A 14,723-nucleotide genomic window follows, 5' to 3' on the forward strand; every position below is an offset into this window, starting at 1 on the left:
GATGTTTTGGATACCCTAGCTGTCTACGTTGAGGAACGGGTCGTGACGCTGCCGGTGGCACGGAAGCGATTTTTTCTCGTAGCTTCCAAAATTTTCGCTCTCGTAATTGTTGTTACCAGAGCGCTTTGAAAGCTGACGGGAGCGAAATCGCTCGCCGCTCCCGTGTATTTTTTTCGCTGCATCTCTCTCAGTGATCCATCATGAAAACTAATCCATTAACGTTGCTATAAAAGACGATATGAAGGGCTAACTGATAGTAAAGTCAAGGCGAACTGCTGATGAGCTGAAGGAAATGTAGTACTTAGTTTGTCTCCCATCTGTGCATACACGTGTTGACACTATGCACACAGCATAAATGGCTTCATTATCATTACCCGTGTTTATATTCAGCACGTAGAGTGTCAGAATAGACTTAGCCAGTGCCAGAACAGGCTGCTGGACCGGCTAGCCTGGTGGTGGTTGTTGAGGGCATATATATTTAAAATTTGAATAAATTGTAATATACTAGACTAATTGCAATAACAAACTAGAGAGTGCCTTTCCAAATGTTGAAATTGCCTTAAGAATATTTTTAACATTAATGGTCACCAACTGCACAACAGAGAGGTCTTTCTCACAACTGAAAAGTGTAAAAAAAACAAATAGATTGACTCGTAGTCAGAATGAAGTTGTACATGCATGTACGCTCAAAGTCAAAATGTCCTCAAACACCATCTCCTGCGATCTACATTTTAAAAATGTTCTGGGGGAGGACCCCCATACCCCCCGCCTGTTTATCACCACCCTCCTTAAAATCCTACATATATTTTTGTACTGCTGCAACCTGCATTGTATATTTGGTCAGACAGGTCAACAACTAAAATGGACTGGGTCAGTGTGGAAAGGAGGGGGGCACCAAGATTGGTCAGTGCTTAGGGCACCAGTGAGCCTTAATCCGCCCCTGGGGTTATATATATACATGGCTATATATAAGAGCAAAACATGGGGTCCAACGACTCATCGCGTTATATCTAAATTCGCGTTAAATCAGGGCACGTAAAATCGGGGTTCCACTGTATTATTATTGTTATTATTTATTATATTGTATTAGATTTGTCGTAGAGTATTATTCATGTGTCTTGCGTACCAGTGTTGATTTCGGCTGCACCATACATTCATGATGGTTATAGATTGTCATGGTTTGGATGCTGTTGTGACGAAACAAATGTGTGCAAATTATTTGAATCTTTTCGATTTTCATCGTATGACAAGTGTGAGAATTAATTGAGTGTGCGAGTGATCGTTGAAATTATATTCGGATCGATCCGCGAATAAGCACGGCGCATCATTACGCTTTAACGGTCGAAATGGTTACTGAGTTTATTCCTAACGTGTCTGTAACTCTCATGTCTTCCTCTCTCTAACGTGTTCGTTGCTCTCTCAGGTCTTCCTCTCTCTAACGTGTTCGTTACTCTCTCATGTCCGTTAGAGAGAGGAATGTCTGTTACTCTCTCGGGTCTTCCTCTCTCTAACGTGTTCGTTACTCTCTCAGGTCTTCCTCTCTCTAACGTGTTTGTAACTCATGTCTTCCTCTCTCTAACGTGTTCGTTACTCTCTCAGGTCTTCCTCTCTCTAACGTGTTCGTTACTCTCTCGGGTCTTCCTCTCTCTAACGTGTCTTACTCTCTCATGTCTTCCTCTCTCTATCGCAGGTTCTTTTTAATCAACAACATGCACAACAACAACAAGCACGGGGGAATTACGCTTCAATGGTCGAAATTATTACTAAGTTGATCTCTAACGTGTCCGTTACTCTCTCATATCTTCCTCTCTCTCTCTCTCTCTCTCTATCGCAGGTTCTTCTTGAAATCGCGTGGCACATACAAGGCGACGAAATGGTTACTGAGTTTATTCCTAACGTGTACGTTACTCTCTCATGTCTTCCTCTCTAATGTATCCGTCACTCTCTCACGTCTTCCTCTCTCTCTCTATCGCAGGTTCTTCTTGAAATCGTGTGGCACATACAAGGCGACGCATCGCATCGGACAGCGGCACCACGCCGCCCGCGCCGTCGTCGGCCGCCGGCCACTCGTCGCGATCGACGATGAACCAGTGAGCAGTGACTTCCGCTACATCGACGATGAGATACTTGTGAACACGCAGCACATACCCGAGGTGCTCATCCTCAACATGACGAAGAAATGCGCGCCGCCGCCGAAAAAAGCGCGATCGGCCGCGAAACCCGGCGCGGAAGGGAAGTCGCTCAAAGCGAAGTCGTGCGCGCAGAGCAAGAGCAAGGCTGGTGGGACCAGCGGGAAGAAGGCGCGAGTGGAGAAGGTCCCCCGCAAGCAGCAGAAGGTCGTGCAGATATTGAAGAAGGCAAAGGAGCGGGTGAGCAAGACGAGTTCTTCTTCTCCCACGACGCGTTCCGCAATGCAGAAGCGTGAAGAGAAGCGGTGGCAAAACGCGCAGAAGAAGAAATCCTGCGAGAGGAAGCCCACGGCGAAAAACATCCCCCCTGCCGCCGCGAGGAAGGCGGCGGAAAGGAAGACCGCCGAGAGGGGAGTCTCGCACAAGAAGCCTCCTCAGAAGAAGCCGCCGAAGGAGCCCCCGGAGAAGGCGGCGCGGCCGGGGAAGGCCGCCGTCGTCGTGCAGGCTCGCAAGAGGAAGCGCCGGATGGCGAGTTTGAACGCGGAGGCGATGGTCATCGCGATGTACGAAGACGTGACGCCGCCGAAACGCGCGAAGTGCGACGGAGACCGAGGTCGCGCGGAGGTCGCGGCGCGTCGAGAGCGGCATAGGGACTGCCGAGCGTGTGCTTCGTGTCCGGCGTCCACGCACCCACCGCCGACGACGCCGACGACAACGACGACGGGGTCGGCGTCTCAGTTAGGTCGACGACCTCCTGCGTCTCGACCTTGGGCACGCGAGGCGGCGTCGTCTCGACGATCACCGGCGCGTCGGCGGCGTCTGCTGGGCGCGTCGTCGTCGTTGTCGTTGTCGCCGCGGCGACGGGCGGCGCCGGGGGTTTCGGCGTCTGCTTGCGTTTCTCGGGCTTGACGGCGCTTGCCGCTAGGATTGCCATCGCGTTGAGACTCGCCATGCGCTTGCACAGCCTCGCGTCGATTAGCGGCTCGGTCTCGGGCGCGGCCGGCGCCTCGCGCGAGTCCCGGGTCGTCCGCGTCGCCGCCGACTTCGTCTTTTTCTGCGCGTTCTTCAGTTTTTTACGCGCGGCGTCGATGCACGGCCGCGCCACCGCTTTAGACTTTATCGCTTTACCCGCCGCCGCCGCACGTTTCTTCGAATCCTTGCCGGCGGCGTGACCTTGACCCTTAACCTTACGTGCTGACGCGATGGGCGCTTTCGCCGTGGGTCGGCACGGCGATCGATCGGCGGATTTTCCGTCGGCGGGCGGCTTGACTGCCGGCGCGGTTGACAACGACGATGACGACTTCCCTCGCGCCGCCGCACACACCTTCTTCGAGACGCCGCCGCCGCCTCTCTGTGTCCTCGTCGCGACGCCGGCATCCTCTGCTCGAGGCGGGACGGCGGGGGAAGCGTGGCGGCAGGCGGCGGCCGGCGGCGGCGGGCGAGGCGGGGGTGAAGATCGAGTACGCGGCTGCGCGCTCGGCCGTCATTGGCGGCTACGTGGCCGCCGGCGGGTCGGCGATGTTTCCGCCGATGTGCCGCTGCGACGCGTGCGCGTACGCGTCGCGCATCAACCCGCTGCTGCTGCATCGCGGCGCCTACGGTAGCGCGTTCTCGGCTGTGCCGCCGCATCATCACGCGTACGGTGCACCGCCCGGCGTGCCGTTCCCACACGACGAGTACTCGTGTAAGTACGTCGCGTGTTTAAGTAAACTACCTAAGTAGTTACTCTACTTAGATAACTAGTACTCAACTACTACTCGTGTAGGTACAATGGCTCGCACTGTATATAAGTAATCTACCTAAGTCTGAGCGGTTTCGACAGCCACGTTGCTTACTCTGCTTCTCATACTTTTCGCGCGTGCATTCGTGTACTCGAAAAGACGAGTATGGCGTGTAAATGTGCATAGGTGGTCCGTGCGGTTCAAGTAACCTACCTAAGTAGGGATGCACTTACATGTAAGCCCGTAGTGATTTAACATTTAATGTAACATGTCTTTTCGTCAACTGCTCTCGTTTCCAGGTCAAAATGAAAAGATTTCGACATTTACTGTTGTTTTACGACAAACGTGAATGCGCGATTATAGAAATTTCTAGGTATATGCTATTATTTATGCACTTACTATCATAACCTGCAAATTCTTGGGGAAAGTATCCCTTTGACTCCTCTCGTTAATTACCCAATTAACTCCTCGTCTCTTTTGCAGGCTTCTACCAGCCCGCCGGCCCGATGATACAGACGTTCACGGACACGTGCGTGCTACCGAAGCCCGTCGCCATGAGAATTCCGCAGTCGGACAAGACGGAGCTGCAGGCGCCCCCTGCTGTGCACGCGGGGCACAGGCGTGCCGCGTTTATCAGCGCAGCTGCTGACCTGTACTCCGGCAAGAGGCGTGCGGAGGGCTGCGAGATCGTGCTGAAGAGAGAGCGGCGTGAGAGAGGAAATCCTGGCGGTGCGGAGAAGGAGGGGGAGGACTGCGAGATCGTGCTGAAGAAAGAGCGGCGTGAAAGAGGAAATCCCGGTGGTGCGGAGAAAGAGGAGGAGGACTGCGAGATCGTGCTGAAGAGAGAGCGGCGTGAGAGAGGAAATCCCGGCGGTGCGGAGAAGGAGGAGGAGGGCTGCGAGATCGTGCTGAAGCGCGAGCGGCGGGACAGAGGAAGCCCCGGTGGCACGGAGAAGGAGGAAGGGGAGAGGAGGAGCCTGGCCATCGAGGAGCGCCTAGACATCAAGGAGGAGCCGCATCCTCTCCCGGCGGTGCATGGCCTGTGTAAGACCGTTGGCAGCAGCGGAGGCGGCGGCGGCGCCCTCTACCTTGGGTGCAAGTTGCCCAGCCGCTCGTCCGCCGAGGGGCGGGCGCGAGACGGGGGGTCGAGCGATACACGAGCGCGAGACGGAGGGTCGTGTGAGACGCGAGCGCGAGACGGAGGGTCGAGCGAGACGCGAGCCAGAGACGGAGGGTCGAGCGAGACGCGAGCCAGAGACGGGGGGTCGGGCGATGAGCGACGGCGAGACGGGAGGTCGGGTAGCACACGGGAGGGCGACGAGACTTCGGATAAGGACCGGGATGCGCGGGAAGGTCCGCGGAGGAGGAAGGTCTTCCCGGGCAGGAACGATGTGCACGGCCGCGCGATCGAGCCGCGATGCAAGAACGGCAACGACGACGCGCACCGCAAACTCACCGCCGACGACGACGACAAGCGAACGCTGGTGGCGTCGGCGCACGCCGCCGCCGTTGTTGCCGACAACAAGAGAACGCTGGTGGTGTCGGCGTCCTCCGCGCCGTGCCTCCCGTTGCCGATGGTCGTTCAGGTGGACAAGACAGGCCGAGTGTCGGCGGAGCTGCGGCAAGGCGGCAAGTCCGCCGGTCAGTCGTCTGCCTGCAGGCGCGGCGGCGCGAGGCCGGCGAATCCAGCGAGCACAGAGAAGCGTATGAAGGGCTGTAGCAAGTCCGACTGGCCAGCGAATCCGAGCGCGGAGAAGCGTGGCAAGTCCAGGCAGCTGTGCGCGGCCGGCCGGTCCACCGCAAGGCCGGCGGCGGGTTCGGGGTCAAGGTCGGGGTCAAGGTCGCCGCCGCGGTCGAAGACGAGGAAGTCGCCGTGCGAGACGGCGTGCATCGGCGGTGGTGGCGCCACCTGCAAGCCCGACGCGGGCGGGCGTGGCTCGCGGGCGGCGACAGAGGGCGCCGCCAAGTCGCGGTCGACGACACCGTCGGGCGTCAAGAGGTCGAAGGTCGACGGGACGCGGGCGGACGCTGACCAGCGGGCGCTGGTGCGGCAGGTAGGCAAGCAGAGGTTGCATCAGACAAACGGCAGCGGCGGAGGCGGCGGCAACGAGAGGAAGAGCGTGAGTCCGGCGGTGACGAAGGGTGGCGAGCGGAGGCCGAGAACGGACGGCGGCGGCGGCGAGCGCAGTCGGACGCACGCGCCAGATGCTCAGGATGCGAAGCGCGGCGGCGGCGTCGGACGACGCAAGCTCAGCGTCGGCTGGGAATTCGACGGGCCTTCGGCGGAGAAGCCAGTCTACCACCAGGTGAGTCACATTAAAGTGATTACGTCACCGTTAATAGTAAAAGTAAAAAAAATATTTCCACTTTTTCACAAAATGTAAGTAATTCTGTTCACTTTTTATGGTTAAATTGCTGCATTATACTTCCTGTCGCTTTTTCACAAAATATAAGTAATTCTGTTCACTTTTTATGGTTAAATTGCTGCATTATACTTCCTATTTTACTATATTGTTCAATGTAAACATATACTCGTGATTCATACATAGCCTATAGCAAGCAATTAATGTCAGGATCATAATATCAAATTGTCCAGGTTTTTTGGATTTTTAACTAGTTGAGAAACATTCTTATCGGGTAACAATTTGACGATACGTTAAACGGGTTTAGTCCCGCTAGTTTTTACTTTTAATGTAAAAATTGCATTTTTTTTTACAAAATACACCATAGAAAATTTGTGACATAGTCAATTTAAATCACGGTGTAGCACCGGCGCTTTGAATCCGGGCGCATACCGAGACAGGTGCATTTGCGTTGCACGGAACGCGGATTGGGTTGAAATCGCATTTTCAAATTGACTACGTCACGAATTTTCTATGGTGTATATTTATATATAAAAGATTTTGTTGCCATTTTTTACAGTAAAAGTAAGTACTAACGGGACTAAATGTATCGTCAAATTCTTACCTGATAAGATTGTTGCTTATCAGGTAAAACTAGTAAAAGGTAGGTTAACTAGTTAAAAATCCAAAAAACCTGGACAATTTGATGTTATGACCGGCACTTTGAATCCGGGCGCATACCGCGACAGGTGCGTGTGCGTTGCACGGAATGCGGATTGGATTGAAATCGCGTTTTTAGCTCACCTTGACATCGCCAAGATGAGCTATTGCCATGGGTCGTCGTCCGTCGTACGTCCGTCCGTTCGTCCTTCCGTCAACATTTGGCTACGGTCAACGATAACTCAGGAACCGTGTGACCCACGTGTTTGAAATTGGGTATAGTTGTTACTGCTATGCTCCCATATTGAACGTCCTATTTTGGAGCACGCCAGTCGACGTACTTTCGAGCCACGGATATTTTTGGCAAAAAAGGGAATTGCCATTAGTCAGTTCAGTTTAAGGGATTTTGCTCATTTTTGGTATGGGCCAGGGGTTTGATATTTAAAAAATATTATGCAAATAGGTAGGTTTGGCAATTATATAGCATTATTTTTATAGACACGCAGATAACAGTCTGTGGGGTCACACTCGTCTGGGTCGTTTACAAGATTTCATTGACAATATCTTTAATGCAAAATTGGTATTTCCTCTCCACTCTGCGATAAAACGTCTATATTAGAGTAAAGTTTTACAAAACATGTCGGAACGTAGCATAACCTTTTATTTCGAACGCCATCGCTTAAGAAACATCAAAGCGGGTATAGCGCCATCTACTGTCACAAATTGTGATTCATTTTGTGATAAATTATTGCGATATACAGAATGGCAACCGTGTGCTACCGCCTAGAAAAACTCATACGAAGTAAACACTTCCATGCAACCAATATAACTTTGACAAAAGTTGTGTTATGGGCAGGGAAACACCATTGTCACATGGTATATAGCAGCTACGTGTAATAAGCGTATCCTCTCAATCTTACACGTGTACACATCGGAGCTCCGCTGTTAGCCAGTGCCTAAATCTGAATATTATAAAAAATGTTAAATGGCGATCATTTAGGTGTAACGCCATCACTCACCCACATCTCAGACTTTCACATCTCAAACATTTATTTTCACATAAAAAATTACACATATAATTATCAAGAGTATATTATGGGAGTTCTTCGTTTCTATAATGTACGTCGATGGTTGCTCAATTAAAACTGACTTCTTCTCACTCACTCATTTGTGTCTTTTTTTTGGTGAGCTACAGTGTCATGGACACTTTCATTAAGACTTGCTTTCAGAGCCTTTGCCCGCAGAGCATTTCGATGCGCATTTTTTTATTTTATTTATTTTTATTTGATGATGTGACCCTTCTGGAAAGATCCAAGTATTGCTAATGTTCATCACAGATCATGTTTCCTAAGCATTTTTAGGATCTGAAACTGGCGGCAGTCTATCGTTCATCTTCGTCAAAATGAGCGCATTCGTGTGCCGTTCATTAACCTAACCTTCAGAGAATTTTGGCTTGTGTATGCTACAGCTTTTGTTACAGGTTTTTAGCTCATCTGACGTAGTCAGGTGCAGCTTGTAGAATCGCATGATCGTCCGTCCGTCCGTCCGTCCGTCCGTGCGTCAACAGTTGGGCACAAATCTTAAGCCGCTCGACGTACGGTCACGATATTCGGGGGGGGGGTAATCCGAAAACGAGTTGGGATGTCGAAGCTGGGGGTCAAAGGTCAAGCAGGTGTAAAAGAAGGGGGAACTTTCCTCCTAACTTAAGGTATAGGGGAGGAAGTGCCAGAATTGCGCCACAAATCTAAACGGCTCGACCTAGGCTCGTGATAGTTGGTGGTATAGCATCATAGGTAGGAAAAGCCATCCCTGTGCCGAAATTGGAGGTCAAAGGTCAATGGGTCACAGGGCAGATTTTAGACATTTTCTGAGGACGTTGGTCTGACCGAGCGATTGAAAAACTTTTTTGTTTCAGCCGGTTACCTACCATTTTTATGGCTTTATTGAAAGGACCATCAAATGTGCTTTTCCAGTGACGTGCGAAGAGTGAAGTGTCTGATAACCCTTTTGCCCTCAAGAGGAGTTTAAACATGGATTTGCTTGACTGTTAACAAAGGACTGAACTGTGTTTGATTGGTACTTGTGTGATCGTGGAAGACTTAAATTTCACAGTGAAATTCTGCATGCAAAACTTACTTGCAACAACGTTTACGCGCCTTAAATCATATATTGAACTTCATTCTCTATATGAGATTCTTGTACGTTGGAATACAATGTCAATAGCACTTACGCAAACGTCTGTTTTGATTAAGGCCAACTATAAATAGTACTACCTCGCAGGTGGGTGGCCTGATAGCGTGGCTGATAGGACTATCAGTGCATAGTATCACAGCATGGGGCCTAAACGTAGACTGGTACTCGCTCCCACCTCGATTACTCGCCCCATCGAGTAACTAAGCCGAGAGGGTGGGGACCGGGTACCAGTCTACGTAATACGATGCAGTATGCATGCCATCTTAGTCTACAGGGGCTCGCGACTTTAAAACGGTGGCCCGCGGTGCCAATGGCCACTGAAACGGCGTCGGGCCACCTGAAACTGTCGGTTGGTGGCCCGCCTGGCACCAATAAAAATAAGGCCGTGGCTACGCGGAAACCGGTCGAGGAGCGCTAGGCTACGCGTCCGGACATCTCACACAAGATCTTGTGACACGTTACACGCATTGATTACGCAAGCTCGATTACGCTCTGCTGATTGCCAAGTGGTGTGTGTACGTGTGCGTGTGTCCATATGCGTATGCGCGTGCGCGTGTGCGTGTTGCTACGGCGCGCGCGCGTGTGTGTGTGTGTCGTGTGTGTGTGCATGTGCGCGTGCGCCGCGCGTGTGTGTGTACGTGTGGTTCTACTGAAGCCCAGATTCTGAGAATGTCAATCGCAAAGAACAATGCTTTTACTTGGCCTAATCAAAATAGTAAGGCACCTGCCCAATCTTCGGCTACCCATCAGCTGTGGGTGTCGTTGCACGTGTGTGCGTTCGAACATTTCTCACGAGTTCAAGACAAGTGGAGTACATACACAGAGATTGGTATGTTTAGGAGGGGTGTCACGGATGATACGGGTGTAGCGACAGGAAGGGTGTAGGTAGGGAGAAGTGTATAGGATGCATACACTGTAGAGACAGAGGAGGGTTTAGGAGGAGAGGGTGGGAGTACCGCGGCTAGCGCAGTCCAGTTCCATGTGCTCCTTGGCGTAGTCCAGAGTATAGGTCGCGGCCGTGACCTGACCCTTGACTCTCGACACGCGCTCTTTGACGGGGGTGACCGAGATCACGGATGGCAGCAGGCGTTGGCGGACCCGACGGCGGGTACCGCGATGCGTCGTAGGAGTACTCGATAGGAGAACGGAGTCCATATCGCGGACGGACCGGATTGTGGAGTTTAGAGATCGGAGTCGTTGGTATGCTGTTAGCGCGATGATCACTGTAGAGACAGGAGAGTGCAGTGGCCGTAGGGTCTAGGGATGATACACTGTAGAGACAGGGAGGTGTTAGGGGGGGGAGGGGCGTGTACGGGATTGATACACTGCTACGAGACAGGGAGGGGAGTCCTGGAATGTTTTTTGGGATTTGAGTCTGTTGGTTGATGGTTTGGTTGTTGGGCGTGATGCTGGATTTTTTTATGGAATCTTTGTTCTCTTTTTGAGTGTTTGTTGGGATAGCGTGTCAGCTGTTGGACTGATGGTGGGGTTGTTGGGTGATACCGGTCTTGATTTTTTCCATCCGTGGGGCTTTAAGTTTTTCTGATTACAATGGGCTGTGCTTAGTATGAGGTTTGGATGTTTTGCGTGGAGGTCATATTATCGTTTTTGTGCGTGGATCGTTTCGATTGAAGGTTGAGGTGGGAGCAGGGAGTGTAGCGGAGTTGCATAATCCGCTGGTAGCAGAACAGGAGGGTTGTAGGGCCATGCACAATATACTGTAGAGACAGGGAGGGTAGTAGGGATGGCGATACACGTAGCAGACAGAGAGCGGTGTAGGGCGAGGGGTGTAGGAACGATTGATTTATCACTGTGAGAGACAGAGAGGGTGTTATGGGTCGGGAGGGGGTGGTAGGCATTATACACTGCTTAGCGACTCAGGGCAGGAAGTGTAAGGTGCATGATACACACCTGTAGAGACAGGAGAGGGGTGTAGGCCACTTCGGGGAAGGCGGTGTAGGTGATGACTACATGGTAGAAACAGAGAGGGTGATGTTTTGAAGGTAGATTAGGGGGAGGGTGTATTAAATGTTCACACTGCTAGAGACAGGGAGCGTTGTGTAGGGGGGAGGGGTGTTAGGGGAAGATGCACTTGTAGAGACAGAGAGCCGCGTGTAGGGGGGAGGGGTGTAGGCGCAGTTGTACAAAATAGACCAGCCAGCTGACGACCCCATGACTAACTGATGCGATCTGACCCCATTGGTACAGAACACTTGATTTTCTCGATTCATCAGAAGCGTTCAGATGGACAGTCACACTGAACATTAGAATGATTGAAGGACGTTTGATTGACAATCTTAGATGACATGAGTGTCTGCTACTTAATAAAGATACCTGGCCCCAGAAGGATTTGTTAAGCTTTTTAATATTGGAAACTTATTTTAACTCAGTCAGGGTTTGTTCTTCTCTTTGTTGCTTGTCGTTAATCTAGTTATGCCTATTGCGATTATTCTGCCAAAACACTATTACCATAGTTAGAATACAATAAATTATTTATATAAATGCTAGCCAACGCGGCCAACCTGAAAATCCATTGGCCACACTGAATCTCATTACTCAAGTGGCCCTGAGATGTGTGTCGGCCGGCCCACATGAAGAAAAAAGTTAAGCGGCAAGCCTTGCATCTATGCTGAACAGAGTGAGAAGGAATGCTCCCGCCAGGATAGGCCAAAGTGATATATTGCTCTCAAAAGTGCCCAGAAAAGAATTAACTTTTCTTAAACTTCAGTTTAATCAATCTTGAGGATAAGTAATTGCACAATGAATCGTTCAAACCTACCAATGAAAATTTGCCAGTTTTGTACTGTCCTTGGCCAGGGTGCTCTCGTCAACGTTTACAGTAGTAGTGCAATGTCGGGGAGTATGGTGCGAGCATGCTGGCTGCAGAGCCGCATGCGTTGACTGTCAGTGTACCAATGTGTCTTGATCCTCCCCGACATCTGCAAAGAAATCTGCTAATACGTGCGTCTACCCTTACCTCTCGCCGCCATTCTTCCCCCCACCCCCCCCCTTCGAAAGTTTGGACGCGCGCGCGAAATCAAGAATATACATTTCAATCGTGATGTAACTGATACAGTAGCTCGCCCTTGCGTGGGTGTATTTGTTTATAAACAATTTAGTCTGACTGACTCTCTCCCGTCTCTCTCCTCTCGCTCGCGTGCCTCTCATCTCTCTTTTCTCTCGCCCCCCTCTCTGCCTCGCTGCCTCTCTCTGCCCAATAACAAAAAAGAGGGATAGCTTTGCTAAATGATGTGTAACGCAACTGCGTATCTGCCATATCTGCGCCTAACAAAGGTGTCACTACGCCACGACTGCAAATGTTACGTTTATAACGTGAGACTAGACAACAGACCTCAGATGAGCCAGCTCGCTCTGCCAGCACTGTGTTACGTTAAGTGTCTTTGCCAGTGCAGCAGCTGCAAATGCACGTCTTTCAATAACTGCTTTCATTTGGTTTGTTCCCTGTATGGCTGCCTGTAGCATTATCTCATGATTCAGGCCCATGAGAATTTTCCGCAGATTCGCGGATTTCCTGGTTTTGGTTTCATTTTGCGTCGTTCTGAGACCGATGTAAATAACTAATAAAAATGTGGGAAGGCCTATAAAAAACTTTATACTTGCAACATGAACCATTTTTAATTTTACTCAATATAAAGTCAGGGGAAAGTACGCTCGAATTTCAGACAGAAGTGACGCGAAACTCAGGATAAATATCGCGGCTTGGTATCTATGTAATGTAAAGTGTTTTAACCACTATTCTCATGCGTGCCGAAACCGGTGACAATGGTTCATAGAAAATGAGAATTCAATGAAATATTTCTCCAAAAAACATCTCAACCTGGTTCTCATGCTTGTCCTGAATTAGAGGTCCACGTTTGCTATAGACATGCGATGAAACGCGCTGTAGCCACGCTTTTTGAGTGGTGAAATATCATGCGATATATACTATCGCCCTCCTCTCACATGATCCTTTATGAATTAGTCGCGTCTTTCTGGATCGCAGTTGGCATTACGAAATGAAATATATAGCTTCTTTATGAGCCATTATGACGCTGCCCTAACGCACTGTAAGCCAGAGTAACATTCTGTTTAGACTCTGCCGTGCATGTGCTGCGTTGCTGTGCCCTGCGTGTGCTGGCGTGCGTATGTGCGTGCGTGAGTGCATGCGTGTGCGTGTATGTACAGGTGCGTATCCCTTTAGGGTTGGCCTGCCACACTTGGTTGGCTCAACGATTTATTTCAGTGAACTATTAAATATGTTAAAAAACGATGCGTACCACGTTATTTATAACCAAGGTATATATAAAAGTATAGGGATAAGTATAGGGAAAAGTATAGGGATAAGTATAAGTATAAGGTATATATAAAAGTAGAGATTGGCAAAGAAAGTCAAAAAAGTAATAGTAAATAAAAGTCAAAACATAAAAAAAAAAGTAAAACACAAAGTAAATAAAAACATAGAAACGCGCTCAAAATATCAAAACGCGTAAAATGTGGCGCTCGTTAATTAACGATGCTAACGATGTTAATTAGCGATGCTAACGATGTTAATTAATGCGGCGCTAACGACGTTGCAGAACGACGCGCCGACGCGGCTGCGGCAGTGCTATGAGGCGATCCGGCATGAGGAGGGAGACGTCATCAGGGTGCGAGACTGCGTGCTACTGCGCTCCGGCTTCCGAAAGAAGGACCTTCCGTTCGTCGCGAAGATATCAGCTTTCTACGAGAATCCCGACGACGGTGAGCCGTGAAAAATGTTAAATAATTAAAGTATTATAATAATAAATAATTAAGTTAGGCGTTCAATGCGCCGAGAACAATCCTCACGAAGCTGAGCCACGGGCGTGAAAATTAAAGGCAGCGGTTAAAATAAAGAAATTTAATAGAATTAAGAGGAAAAATATTAAAACCAAAATGCGACTTTTAGCAGTGGGTTTTTTTCCCGTAGGTGAGCTGAGCCACACACTCGCAGATTCCCAATTTCCCTTAGTCTACTGCGTGTAATCACCCATAGGCTTAAATATTGGACCTAAAATATAAATAAATACAATAATAATAAAAATAAATATAGGACATAAAATCTTATATTATATATTTTAATATATTTTAAAATCATGAAATCCCCGACGGACATCACTAGCTATCGCAACACATCTGTGATGTGCGTCTGTGAGGTGCATCTGTGATATGTGCTGCTGAGGTGTGTGTGTGTGTTGTGTTGTCAGGTGAAATAATGATGGGTTTGCTGTGGTACTACCGACCTGAGCACACGGAGCTGACGAACCTGCCCACCTGCGTCGCGGCAGAGCTGTTCGCCAGCAAGCACCAGGATGAGAACAACGTTGCCTGCATCGAGGACAAGTGCTACGTGCTCACGCCGCATGAGTACGCGAGGTACGTGTCGTCTCTGTCTCGCACGCTCGCTGCGTGCGATTGTGCGAGTTATGTGTCGTCTCAATCACTCTTGCGCTCACGTTAGTGTGCTAGATGTGTGTTCTTTCACATTGCACAAGCTTGCCAGGTGTGTGTTCTTTCACATTGCACAAGCTTGCCAGGTGTGTGTTCTCTCACATTGCATAGGCTTGCCAGGTGTGTGTTCTTTCACATTGCACAAGCTTGCCAGGTGTGTGTTCTCTCACATTGCACAAGCTTGCCAGGTGTGTGTTCTTTCACATTGC

The 14,723-nt window shown here is 49.9% G+C and overlaps 1 protein-coding gene across 1 annotated transcript in view; it reads left to right on the plus strand.

Annotated features, from left to right (window-relative positions):
• The first annotated feature begins 3,422 nt into the window (after positions 1-3,422).
• LOC106809976 overlaps positions 3,423-14,723 on the plus strand; it is a 17,309-nt gene continuing 6,008 nt past the window's right edge. Inside the window, exons 1-4 of the mRNA XM_014813216.1 lie at positions 3,423-3,813; positions 4,334-6,156; positions 13,623-13,785; positions 14,271-14,439. Of these exons, the coding sequence (XP_014668702.1) occupies positions 3,423-3,813; positions 4,334-6,156; positions 13,623-13,785; positions 14,271-14,439 (2,546 nt within the window). The remainder of the gene's footprint in view (positions 3,814-4,333; positions 6,157-13,622; positions 13,786-14,270; positions 14,440-14,723) is intronic.

The sequence above is a fragment of the Priapulus caudatus genome, unplaced genomic scaffold (genome assembly GCF_000485595.1).
Source record: "Priapulus caudatus unplaced genomic scaffold, Priapulus_caudatus-5.0.1 Scaffold401, whole genome shotgun sequence".
Lineage (NCBI taxonomy): Eukaryota > Metazoa > Priapulida > Priapulimorpha > Priapulimorphida > Priapulidae > Priapulus > Priapulus caudatus.